This window comes from Eurytemora carolleeae, unplaced genomic scaffold (genome assembly GCF_000591075.1).
Source record: "Eurytemora carolleeae unplaced genomic scaffold, Eaff_2.0 scaffold1838, whole genome shotgun sequence".
NCBI classification, from domain to species: domain Eukaryota; kingdom Metazoa; phylum Arthropoda; class Copepoda; order Calanoida; family Temoridae; genus Eurytemora; species Eurytemora carolleeae.
Window position 1 is genome coordinate 32,001 of NW_019397727.1, and position 13,977 is coordinate 45,977.

At 31.3% G+C, this 13,977-nt stretch overlaps 1 protein-coding gene across 1 annotated transcript; it reads left to right on the forward strand.

The window, feature by feature from the left end:
• The first annotated feature begins 5,281 nt into the window (after positions 1 to 5,281).
• LOC111715666 (kelch-like protein 18) lies at positions 5,282 to 11,413 on the forward strand. Its single transcript, XM_023491020.1, has 10 exons — positions 5,282 to 5,309; positions 5,521 to 5,579; positions 5,765 to 5,804; positions 6,228 to 6,296; positions 6,895 to 6,954; positions 7,879 to 7,888; positions 8,017 to 8,142; positions 9,689 to 9,787; positions 10,133 to 10,246; positions 11,014 to 11,413. The coding sequence occupies exons 2-10, from the start codon at positions 5,523 to 5,525 to the stop codon at positions 11,315 to 11,317; spliced, it is 879 nt and encodes a 292-aa protein (XP_023346788.1). The 5' UTR covers positions 5,282 to 5,309; positions 5,521 to 5,522; the 3' UTR covers positions 11,318 to 11,413.
• The last annotated feature ends 2,564 nt before the right edge of the window (positions 11,414 to 13,977 follow it).

Below are 13,977 nucleotides of genomic sequence, written 5' to 3' on the forward strand. Positions count from 1 at the left end.
TAAAAATGCAAACTAATGAGGGTCCATCCTATTGTAAAGGAGTTTTAGCTCCGCTCCGTGTATAAATTCTAATTATTTACATGGCCCTAATTTCCCCTGATTTCAACTATTTTTCAGCACAATTCAATAATAGGTAAAACTTAAGTACAGGATATGACTGTAGCGAATTTAGGATCAGTTGTATAGTTCTTCCATCTATTTTATCTATGATTTTAGTTTGTACTCTGACCGGTCAACCTATTTACCTGTTATCAATAAATTAGTTCAATATAAATCTTTGTATAGCACGTACGTGTTAAAGCCTGTGTAGATGGCTAGTATTTAGAGTTTGGCTGTTTAGCTGATAGTATAGTCAGGATTGACTGAAGTGTTAGAGTTTGAGGCAATTATTTGATTAGTTAATCGGGCTAAATCGTTTCATGACGCTGCCTTGTCCTGTTTGTATAGCATGTTATATGTAGATTAAAGATATTTAGACTTTTTGAAATTTTTTTTAACTTATAAAAAAATAGCTCTTCAATGTTTTTTCTAAAGTATAAAATAAAAGCGCAAATTCAAGGATTTCACAAAAGCTACTGTGTTATTTTATTTGCTGCTGATATCGTATATGAAACCCCTGTAAAATAATATAAATTTCTCTATCTTTATACAAAACTACAATAGTTCTTCACAATTTAAGGAATTTGTGAAATTTAGAAAAACAAAAATAAAACCTTTAATCATTATAAATGATTTTATCAGGTTGAGATTTTTCAAAAAAAAGGTTTTTGGAGGATGTAAAAGACAAATATTTTTTATTGGAGACCAAAATGCAGGGCTTGGAGACAAAATGTTGTAGCGAGAGGCACAGAGACGGTTTCGCAGGGCCTAGAGGTCATTCTGCAAATCTGGAGGCTGGAAGGTCAATTTTGGGGGGCTCATGGCTCCTCTGCACCCCCTCCCTCATGTGCATCTAGCTTTCAGAGAAGCAACAACTAGGTCTTACTAAGCGCTTCTAAAAGTATTCAGAGATACAGGGTGAGAGAGAGAAAATGGCAAACTAGAGAAACTTTAGCCAGGGGGGTATACACCCCTGCACACAAATGGAAGAGAAAAAACCAGAAACTACAAGTAACATTTACGTTGTATTAACCTGGAGAATGGAGGGTTTTTTACCTAGCTGGATCCAGATTTTGCTACTGACAGCTTTAAATGTACTCTTTAATAACAAGCCTGGTTAGCTGTTATTAAGTATCCAAACCCGTCGGAAAGACGTTAATTCTTTAAGATTTAATCTGGTTCTATGTGTTCAAGCATCAAGGGAGCTCAGAACAGTCAGGTTCTTATACAACTCTCCAGTTTCTTGCGACTGAACAAAACCCAGTGTGACAGTTCAACCTACTTGGAAAAAAGAAAATAATAGTGCAGAGAAGGAGGGGTTTTCTATGCTTCTATTCCCCCTCCCTCTTGCCAGAAACAAGGAAAAAAGAAACATATAAAGTAGAATCCTGATAGGTTGTGCACCATGCACTATGATACCGGTTTATACTCTGCCGGCTGCGAGGAAAGGATTTCTGTAGATGATGCCTTATTCTGAAGTACTATCCAAGATGAACTTACAAGAATCAAGATTTCTTTTGTCGAAAATTTCCACTCCTTGCCTAACTTTTCTTATCCCATTTGTCATTGTTAATGCAGAATTCTGACAATGGATCCTCAAAATTTTCAAACCCTGCTTAGCAGTGACTTTTATATTTCCAACCTGTAAGAATATATACAATTCATATGAACAATAGCTGGATGAAAAAGCTGCATCATCATTCCTCAACATAACTTGTCAGAGAAATTTGACATATCTGCTTAGAAAACAAATGGTAATATGCGTAATATTAGAGAGAAAGAAAATATGTGTCAATATGCATTTTTCCCTTGTGTACAAGGAATTAGAATGCGTAGATCTGAAAGAGAGGAACAGAAAACAGATGTATGATCAGCTAAAAAGAAGATATAAAAATCAGAGAAAAAAATCCACTGCTCTTTTAAGAATTTTGGTTTTAAAAAAATTTTAATTTAAAAATAAATGTTAAATGTTAGAATTAAAATTATGTCTCCAGTCACTTTAGATCTCTCCATTGATTCTACATTAGTTAAACTGCTTTGTATGTTTGTGAACTTTGAAGAAATGAAAAAAGAAATTTACAAACTATTTGATTGAAGCTGAATCTTCTTCGCTGATATAGCTGATTTTTCAAAGCAGCTAACATCCGATTCTACATGACTGCTGACATTTTTAGCAATAATTTTCATAAACCGAATCTTTAAAATTGTATGTAAAATCGAATGTTTGATTATTTTGTTGTACATGTGTAAGTGAGATATTATCCTGGATCATTTAGAAGCTTGAGATCTTTAGAAAATGCGGCACCATTAAGACTCCCCTTAAGTATCCAAACTCGTCGGAAAGACATTAATTCTTTTTATTGAATCTGGTTCTATGTGTAAGCATCAAGGGAGCTCAGAACAGTCAGGTTCTTTTTTAACTCTCTACAGTTTCTTGCAGCTGAACAGAACCCTTTGTGGAATAAAACATGGCAGTTCACCCTACTTGGAAAAAAGAAAATAATAGTGCAGAGAAGGAGGGGTTTTCTATGCTTCTCTTCCCCCTCCATCTTGCCAAAAAAAAGGAAAAAAGAAACATAGAAAGTAGAACCTTGATAGGTTGTGCACCAAGCACCGGTTTATACTCTGCTGGCTGCGAGGAAAAGATTTCTGTAGATGCGGCCTCATTCTGAAGTACTATCCAAGATGAACTTAAAAAAATCAAGATTTCTTTTGTCAAAAATTTCCACTCCTTGCCTACCCTTTCTTATCCTATTTGTCATTATTAATGCGGAATTCTGAGAATGGATCCTTAGAATTTTCAAACCCCGCTTAGCAGTGACTTTTATTTTTCCAACCTGTAAGAATATATACAATTCATATGAACAATAGCTGGATGGAAAGGCTGCATCATGATTCCTCAACATAACTTGTCAGAGAAATTTGACATATCTGCTTAGAAAACAAATGGTAATATGCGTAATATTAGAGAGAAAGAAAATCAGAAATATGTGTCAAAATGCATTTTTCCCTTGTCTACAAGGAATTAGAATGCGTAAATCTGAAAGAGAGGAACAGAAAACAGATGTATGATCAGCTAGAAAGAAGATACAACAATCAGTGAAAAAAATCCACTGCTCTTTTAAGAATTTTGGTTTAAAAAAATTTTGGTTTAAAAAAAAGGTTAAATGTTAAAATTGAAATTATGTCTGCAGTCATTTTAAATCTCTCAATTGATTCTATATTAATTTAACTGTTTTGTAGGTTTGTGAACTTTTAAGAAATGAAAAAAGAAATTTACAACCTATTTGATTGAAGCTGAATCTTCTTCGCTGATATAGCTGATTTTTCAAAGCAGCTAACATCATATTCAAGTGAGAGCAGTAGAATTGAGGGCAAATGCAATACAACGCTTCAAAGTCGACCCTGTCTCATATTCAAGTGAGAGCAGTAGAATTGAGGGCAAATGCAATACAACGCTTCAAAGTCGACCCTGTCTCAAAATTTCATGAGACTTTTTAAAAGCAAACTGAAATTTTGTGCTTTATATTCCTTACTGTGCTTACAATCCTGAATCTTCCTTATCAGCATCTTCGAGGTCTGCATACTGATTCATTTCCGTAGTCGCGTCTTGTTTACCTCTTATATCTAGTAAACTGGTTACCGTAGGTAGGGAGAAATACCGTAAACACTGCATGTTTGCACTACTTCTTGTCTCGGCTTCTTGTTCAATAGAAAAGATGAACATCTTAATCCGAAATAACAGGTATTTTGGCTTCTCTTTATCCCTTCTCTCCTGTACACTGTACGCTGTACACTGTACACTGTACGCTGTACACTGTACGCTGCACACTGTACGCTGTACACTGTACACTGTGTTCTCTACTCTGTAAACTCTATATACTCTGTACACTGTACACTGTACTCTGAACTCTGTATGCTGTAAGCTGTGTGAGATGTAAGCTTTACTCTGTTCGCTGTATTCTGTACGCTTTACTCTTAACGGCGTACTCTGTACACTGTACGCTGGACACTGTACGCTGTTCACTGTACACTGTACGCTGTACACTGTACACTGTTAGCTGTACACTGTACACTGTACGCTGTTCACTGTACGCTGTACACTGTACACTGTACGCTGTACACTGTACACTGTACGCTGTACACTGTACACTATACACTGTACGCTGTATACTGTACACTGTACGCTGTACACTATACATTGTATGCATTACACTGTAAGCTGTTTATTTTAGGCTGTACATTCTGTGCTGTAAACGTCAAGCTAACGCAGAAGCTGTTAAATAAACATTATAAAATGAATTAGGTGAATAAAAAACATTATTTGCAAGGCATAGAGTATATGTGAAATTACCATTGGTCAATTATGAAACCAGCCTATTTTATATTTTGGTTTTCTTTTAATGTTAATTTTAGATTTCCTATAAAATGATGTTCCAGGGCCCAAAAGGTTATATAGCACAAATATTTGAATGTACGATGTACAATGTATGATGTACACTGTATGATGTACACTGTACGATGTACACTGTACTCTGTACACTGTACGGTGTACACTGTACTCTGTACACCATATGCTGTACACTGTATGCTGTACACTGTACACTGTATGCTGTACACTGTACATTGTATGCTTTACACTGTACGCTGTTTACTTTAGGCTGTACATTCTGTGCTGTACATGTCAAGCTAAAGCAAATTGCACCTAGTAATGAAATCTTATATGTTTTATAATCATAACTCATACTTTAAATAAGCTTGAAGAAAGCTTTTGAGAGAAAAAAAATGTTCTAAAATGAAATTTGATAAATTTGCTATCAAAGTTTGCGTAAATTCAGAGCAAGAAGAGGATCTACGAGGTAAAACATTCGTACTAGTAATGTCGCATATATTTGAGTATCTCCTTCACATTCTTCACATAAATTTTACGAGAAGGGGATCATTCATTTGGTGTACAGTCCCGTTTTGCCTCATATAGTCTTTATTTGTACAGTACTGCTTGCCTAGGCTAGTTGAAATTCAGCCCGGTACATGAAATGAACTAGAATGTACCATGCCTTCTCTCTTTTTTATATTGTGTAATCTTTACATTGTACGTCTGTTTGTTGTTCTCTGTACATAGTACTTTGTACATTTTTCAAATAATGATGTTTGTGTGTTTCTGGAATCCTGAGTTTAAAGTCCATGTTTACTTACAAGCATTATCTCAGGTTTGAACAGTATACAAGAATGAATAAGTTTATGAATTTATTAGTGCTATATAAAGTTTAAAACTTTACTTCTAAACTCAGAAAAAAATACAAGGTAAATACTTATTTATCAATTCAATTTAAATAGTTTTCAATGCATATTATAATTCAGTTTATTCAATTAAGAAAACATTTATGAATCATTTTACTAAACACCATTTGTTTCTTTCAGGTATGATTCTTTCGATTGTATCTGTTCTTTTTGCTGGATATCTGGCCTCCTGTAGCAGGGTAAGTTTTTATATCAATTTAAACCATTTCCTATTATAGGAAAAACATTATGCTTAATTTAATGATTAATTAAATGATTAATTTAATGATTAATAATTAATTTCACAGCTTTTTTTCTATTTTCATATTTGTAATTATAAGCTAGGTTTAAATTTTCATTATGTTTATAATGGTATTTATTGTAGGGATCTGTTTCTGCAGAAACAACTGCTGTACTTCTAGGAGGTTGGAGTGATAAGTTTTTCTTACTTTTTTCTTATTCAATAAAGCAAAAAAATATATATTTCTTTTCTGTAGAACACAAGATATCTGTTCATTCAATTCTATATTAAAAATTAACATTTAACACTATTTACTTTTCAAATATATAAATTAGATTATTATGATTGAATCAAAATTGTTTAACAAATATTATGATTAATATAAAGAAACTCATCATAGACTTATTTTCAGTGGAAACCTTCAACTTTTAAATTAAAAAATCTAATTTCAATTTTAATTTTAAATTTAACTAGAATATATATTAAAATATAATTATAATATGTAAGTTTTTATATTTTATCGGATAACCTTTTTAAATATTTACTTAAATATTTCAGCTATAAGCCAAAAAAAATCATTAAATCATATTAAAAGTATATTTTTAAGGTGATGGGAAAACTGAATCATATCCCTGTGATGTGGCAATAGGAGATATTGGTAAACTATATGGACTAGGTAAACACTCTTTTGTAAAGTATATATCTTGAGCTAAGAATTCAAATAATGTTAAAAAGAAGCATAAATAATATAATGTAGTTTACAACGAGAAAATTAAATTTAAATATACAATTTAAATTTATCACAGAATTATAGATGAATTTATCTTACAATATGGAATTCCTATGATTAATACAACAAAATTTAATTGATTTTTTAACTATAAGATCATAAAAAAAAAAATGTATCTATTTTGTATAATATATTGGTTTTAATAAAAATGTATTTTTTTTAGTTAATTATATTAATTAGGGCGTTTCGCGCCCATCTTCTATTTCAACTTTTAACTGTGGCTTTATCTGTGAGCATCTTCTCTTTGAACAGTATAAAACAAAAACAAAAAAAAGTTTGCGGATTTCATAATATTTTTTTGCGCATTTTCAAAATTTTTACAAAATTAAAAAACTTTTAAACACAAATTTTTAAAATTCTGATCATTCATAAACCTTCCCTGGGTCTCATGAGGTCCCACACAAAATTTGGGCATGATCGGTTCAACCGTTTTGACGTTTATTGGATACAAACAAACAGACAGACAAGCAAAATTTATATATAGATATCCTAGGAGCTGCAGTTCTGAATGGACAGATTGTTTACTGCGGGGGTTATGATGGTGGTATGCAACTTAGGAGTTAATACATAAAGTTTAATTACTATATATACGGAAAGAATTTAAAATATTTAAACCTATCTATTACTTAATGATTACTTAATCAGCGCTAAATCCATATTCAAAGTTTCCCTATTAAAACAGATGATTAAGTATGATAATTAAGACATTTTATATTGGAAATTCTTGAACATTTAGGTTTTATATTTTAGAAATAATCACTGTAAAAAAAGTAACTTAACACCTTCTAATTCTTTTATCCAATACCTTTGCAACCTGATGTTGTTGACCTTAGACATTTTTATTACTATGAATACTATTAGATGAAATTGTTGTAAGTTTAAAATATCAATGGTTTACACCATCAGATTCAAAGATATAGGGATTAGAAAATTTAAGTTTGTGGCAAGGTAATCTAGTTCTTTTGATAAAGAATAACTAGACATAAGTGCAGAAATTAGTTATTTTACTGATACCTTTCATAGAAACTGAGTCTTTGCCACAATTTTATAATCCTTATAACTTTGCCACATGATGGTGTAAACTTTTGATATTTTAAATTTAGACTATTTGATGTAACAGAATTCATAGTTTGAAAGATTGGAAAATCAGAGTTTGTAGCAAAGACTCAATTCATTTTAAATGCAACTATTATTCTTTGATGCAATAAACCTTTCTTTGTGTTTTTTACACTTAAACAATTAAAGATTGGAAGCATTTTAACTTTTTTAGTATTTTTTTTTAAGAGTTACAGCAATGCCCAAAAAGAAACTAATTAAAACTTTTTTTTTATATTTGCTATCAGTCAGTATTTCAAATTACAATTAATTTTTTTAATTGAATAAATACATTCATTCAGAGGGGGATTAATGTGAATAAATGTAAATAAACTGTTTTAAACTCCTAAATGTTGCATGCCTACACCTATAGGATACCACAGGTAGAATATAGTGAACTAGTAAAAACTAATAAATCAAACAATAATAAAATATAGAATATAGATTATATGTATTAAAAAAAAGATGAAAATTCACAAAATAAAAGTTTAAATTGAATATTTTTATTTAGTGAATGTTTCAAGAATGAGGGATTGGATTGGATAGAGTTTGAAAGTATGAATGTGGCAAGATCATACTTTACCTTGACTACACTAGGAGACAAGATACTTGCTGCAGGAGGAGACACTCAACAGGAGTATGTTCTGTATTTATTCTTATTTGTTTTATAAACCTTTTTGTCCTTTATTGATCATCTAGCTTTCTTTCCCAGGTAACAATTTTGTGGAAAATCCGCGGAAATTCTCAGGAATCTTTCACAGGAAAATCTGGTGAAAATTTCAACAGCAATTCCGAGGAATTTCTTGTAACCCATTTCGAGGAATTTCTTGTAACCCATTCCGAGGAAATTCTCGAAACCCATTCCAAGCAATATCTCATAACCAGGTCCGAGGTATTTCTTGTAACCCATTCCGAGGAATTTCCCACAACCCTATCAAAGGAACTTCTTGTAGCCAATTCCAGGGAATTTCTTGTTACCAATTCTGCAGAAAAACTGGAAAAAAGTAGACAAAATTTGTGAAAATTTTTGAGAATTTCCAGAGAAAAGTTCTTATGAACCAATTCCTGGGAACTATTCCCAAGATTTTCTCAAGAGTTCCTCAAAAATATCTTGACATATTCTTAGCATATTCCTGAGTAAATTCACTAACCAGGACTTAGACCTAAGAGTAGTGAATAACTTAACAACTATCTATATTGCCCCTCTAACTTTTTAGAAGTATAATTAACTTCAGAACAGCATAGTCGTTTTTGATTTTACTGAAGTTGTCATATATTTTGTTTATTCAGACAACTGAAATGTCAAGAAAAAATGAAAAAATTTATAACTTTTTCAAAATATTTTTTTTAAAAGATGGTTCTTAAGTAAATTATCATTTTTTATCTATAAGTATGCAAAGAAAAAAAGATTTAGTTAGGGCAGTGCATTATAGAAGAGAGAAATGGAACTTGAAAATTCTGTGATGAAGTCCTGAGAATTTCTTAGGAATTTTCGGAGAAATATTTGTGCAAAGTTTTAGGAATTTCTTGAGAAAAATTCCAGAGAAATTCTCAGGACTTTCTCGAAACTATGTCTTTTATTCCATTCCCCTGAAAATTTCTATGTAATTTCTAGAGAAATATTCTATAGAAATTCTCAGGAATTTCTCCAGGAAAAATTCATGAGATTTTTTGAGGAATTTCTCGAGACTATGTCTTTTATTCATTTCCCAAAGAAATCCGTAAAATTAGTGACCAAAACCTGAGAATTTCTCAGGAATTTCCGGAGAAATATTCCAAAAATATGGTAAGGAAAAATTCCAGAGAAATTCTCAAGAATTTCCAAAGAAATATTTCAGAAAATTTCTCAGGAATTTCTTGGGAAAAATTTCGGAGAAAATCTCAGGAATTTCCCGAAACTAGTTCTTAAAAAACTCTTAAATTGGGGAACAATTCCGGAGAATTTCTCAAGAACTTCAAAGGAATCTGTCACAAGAACTTGCCCTTGAGAAATTCCTCAAAGCAAGTCACCAAAACTGGAGAACTTGGAGAAATTCCTTACTCTTGTTACCTCGGTTGCTATTAAAAAAATGGATGTTTCTAAACAAAAATATTGAATTATTATATAAACATTCTCACAAGCTGGAATACTTCAGTCAAACCCCTTCACCTGTATCAGTTAAAATTAAATATTTGTTTACTAGGATAACTGCTACTGTGGAGGTGTTTGATGGAACCTCCTGGAAGCTTCAAAACTATAAATTGACATCTGCAAGAAAAAGTCACTGTGCTGTTTCTTTCAGGTATAAACTTAAAAAATACATATTAATCATTACAAGTGCACACATATAGTTCATCAATAATGATGAAATAAGATGAATTCTTATACAGAATATTTGCTGTTGTCAAATATTATCCACCATGTTTTCAAAAATAAATCTAGTAAGATGTATCTACTTATATTTTTATTACAAACATTGTTCAACTTAGCTAAATTCCCCTTTTTATAAAGAACAAACTGTAAATATTTAAAGATATCTTACATCAAAAGTTGGCACAAATGAACAGAATCATAGATAACATCATCAAAAATAAAACTGTCAGCAATTTTTAATTCTTTTTATGTTTCTTAACATTTCATATTCTAGTGAGAGTCAAGTCATGCTGATAGGAGGAGTGGCTGCAGGTGTGTTATCTGTTGTAGAAGTCTACAGTATTGACGAGGGATTCATTGCAGAACTTCCATCAATGCCAACTGCAAGGTAATCTTTCTAAAACATATCTGAAGATTTAGATTTAGAAATGTTCTATTTTACATTTTTCATGATTTTTTTCTAATATTAATAGTGTCATTCTTAAATTGATGAATAAGTTTAAAAATACTTCTCACAAATACATACAATGAATATTGAATATACAATACTATACAAATGGATTTAATGAATTTAAGTATTCAAATCTAATATTATCAACGATTTATAATCTTAAAAATAATAGTAATAAATTAATCATTAAATTTTTTTCTAATATTAATAGAGTCATTATTAAATTGATGAATAAGTTTAAAAATACTTCTCACAAATACTTACAATGAATATACAATAATATACAATTGGATTTAAAGAATTTAAATATTCAAATCAACGATTCATAATCTTAATAATAATAATAATAAATTAATCTTTATTTCATACTTATACGCTTTGTCTGTTGCTTTCTAAATAAAAAACTTTTTTATTGCTATTAAAGGAATTGATTCATATATCTTTGCAACCCAATGTCATTGACCTTTAATACTTAAAATAATGAATTCTGTAAGATAAAATTATTCATTTTTGAGAATCAAATGTTTAAACCATCGGGTTGCAAAGAAATGGGGATTACAAAAACTGGGTTTGTGGCTAAGACTCAGTTCCTTTGTGATAAATTGCTTTTATAAAAAAAACATATATATAAAATAACATAACATTTAACTAAACTTTCTAAAATTATATTTTGTAAATATTCTGTTTAATATTTGTTTGTTTAGGTATGGACTAGCATGCAGCATGTTTAAGGGAGAAATATGGACAGCTGGAGGATACAATGGTGGATTTCTAGATGGTGTAGAAGTATTCGATTCGTTTACAATCACCTGGAGGAGTGGTCCTAGGCTGACCAAGGGGAGATACTACCTAACAATGGAGGTGCTGGACAACAGCCTGGTAGTCTTTGGAGGGTCTGGAGGTGGAGGTTCATACAGTCTGGAGGTTCTAGATGGAGAACTGTGGAGGGAGGAACCTCTGCAATATTACCATTTTAACCATGCCTCTGTATCAATTCCTTGTAATTGATACAGAGATGTATGTTCATTCTAAATTGTAACTCAAATTAATAATTTGATTTAAAATATTATCTTTTCTAAAAATAAATTGGATTTAATGCAGCAAGTTCTTGTTGGTAGTTCTGAATAAAACGAAAAAGGAAGCCACCCATGAGTGTCCACACAAAATTAAGGCCCAATTGGTCCAGCTGTTTGGCTGGCAGCATATATATACGAATGTCTTGTTTTATTATATAGATATGCAGAGTACAAGGATACAGTAAATTTCCATGTGTTCTCGCTATGGAAAATGTCATCAAAATTACAGATACTTCTGTAGTAAACACACTTTGGAATTCATATCATGAACCTTTATCTAATTCTGTCGAACCTTAACAGATTCTATTAAACCTTACCAGATTCTATTAAACCTTTATCAGATTCTGTCGAACCTTTTGGAGATTTTATCAAACCATTATCAGATTCTATCGAACCTTACCAGATTCAATTAAACCTTACCAGATTTCTTGTAACGGTCCGACCTAGACTTTTAAAATCCACCTTGTCAGATCTCACAAGAATATGCTCTGTCCCATAGAAGTTAAATTTTATCTCCAGGGTGTTTATTTTTTTTGGTATAGAGCAATGTGGAGAAATTCAGGCACTCCTATTTTATCTACCTGAATAATAGTTAAAAAATAGAACATTTTGAATACAATTCTCACAATGCTACATCTAACTTTTTAAACACCCTGTTAGCACATTCACTTTTTGCCCTAATTACACTCCCTACACGTATTACTCAAATATCTGCAACATTACTAGATCACATATTTAGTAATTCAGATCCTGAGTCAAAAGAATGTGGAATCATCTACTCAAGTTTATCTGACCATTTACCAGTTTTTTCATTGTCTAAATGTACACAACATGAAGATAATATTGGTAGCAAACCAGTTCTAATTAGAAACACTTCAATCGAAAATAAAACCAAGTTTAAGGAAAAATTGTTACTCAATGACTGGACTCATGTTATGATAAATGAAGATCCTTCTACAGCCTTTTCTGAATTTTCTAACACTTTAAATAATATTTATGAAGAAAGCTTTCCATTTATCAAATATAAACCAAACAAAAATAAAAATTCTGTTAACCCTTGGTTCACTTCCGCCTTGCTAGTGTCAAGAAAACAAAAAGAAAAATTATTTAAGAAAAAAATCCTGAATCCAACTACAAACAATTTAGAAACTTTTAGAAAATATAATTCTGTTTATCGCACAACAATAAAAAAGGCCAAGACTAGTTATTTTTCTTCAAAATTTACAGAATACTCAAAAGACATCAAAAAGACCTGGTCTTTACTGAACTCTATTATATCTTCTAAGAAAAAAAGTCATTCAGTTCCTGATATTTTCACTGATGATGAAAAAAGTTTTGTGGGATCTGCTGAAATAGCAGAGGGTTTTAATGACTTTTTTGTGAACATTGGACCCANATTGGTTGGCATTGATAGTTACGAGCTGTGGGTAGAGGACATTGAGAGCTTACAAGATTATGCCCAGGTTTAGACATTGATAGCTAAGTGAAACTGTACTGTACCTGGATAGATAGGGGTTCTAGAAACCGTTATAGAGTAGGGTATTTACTTCAAAAGTGGTAGCAGCAGCGAAAATCAAGGAACCCTAGTTAAATGCTACAGACTCCAGTCCAAGGAACAAAAATACAAGCGATTACCTGTTTTAAATAGTAATAGGAGGAAAACTGTGTTAGAAGAGTAACAATGAAGCAACAAGTTGTGGACAGTGAAAACAGATTGTAAGTGGACACTGGACAGTTTTGATAAAGAACCAGATATCGCAAGAACAAACAAGAAGGAAACCGGAAGAGAAGATGGAAAACTTCAACACAAAGAATTGGAAGTCCTGCTGCAGATAGTGGAAGAAATGGAGTTGCAACATAGCAGTGGCGTAAATAAGGGGGTTTATTGTGGTTATTTACCCCCCTAGAATCCTGGGAGTAATTAATCCCCCCCCTAGAATCCTGGGGGTAATTTCCCCCCCCCCCTAGAATGGGGTGAATACCCCCCCTTGAATTTAAAAACTTGATTTTAAAATTGAATATCTTTTAAATTTGCACGAAAATGTGCAGATACTTCAGATTTTAAGTCAAAATATTCTAAATGATTCTAAATTCTAAAGTAATAGTCAAGGTCATTACAATTAGATGTTTTTTTTAATAGAAAAAAAGGATATGGACAATGAAAAATACAATTTTACTTCTTAATAATATCATTTCCATATTAGACTTATTTAAGATCTTAACATATTACATTGACTACAAGAAAATTTTAGAATTAGAAATTAAAATATATAAACAAAGACAATATTTTTTCAAAGTTTTGCAGAGTGGCTTTTCTAAAGATTTTAGAAAGTAAAATCCTTTTCCTCTTCATGAGTAAAACTATTATCTTTTATCTTACTTAAAAATAAATTCAGTTTTTTTTACAGATCTTTGTAGTTAATGTAAATTGAATGACAATAATGAAGGATATACAACAAGGTGAAAGCTGAAAGTATTAAATGAAGCATTTATTTGTTGGAGTTTGTAAATGCCAGAAATGAGTGGAAAATGCAAATCAAATTTCCCAACTAAAACCAGTATAATTTGATATAAATCATGATATTTTTCAAG

Excerpts from the sequence above, each read along its gene's own strand:
- LOC111715666 (XM_023491020.1), top strand. The coding sequence starts at position 5,523 with ATGATTCTTTCGATTGTATCTGTTCTTTTTGCTGGATATCTGGCCTCC. Across the intron at positions 5,580-5,764 it reads ATCTGGCCTCCTGTAGCAGG|GGATCTGTTTCTGCAGAAAC; the intron begins GTAAGTTTTTAT and ends TATTTATTGTAG. Across the intron at positions 9,788-10,132 it reads CACTGTGCTGTTTCTTTCAG|TGAGAGTCAAGTCATGCTGA; the intron begins GTATAAACTTAA and ends TTCATATTCTAG.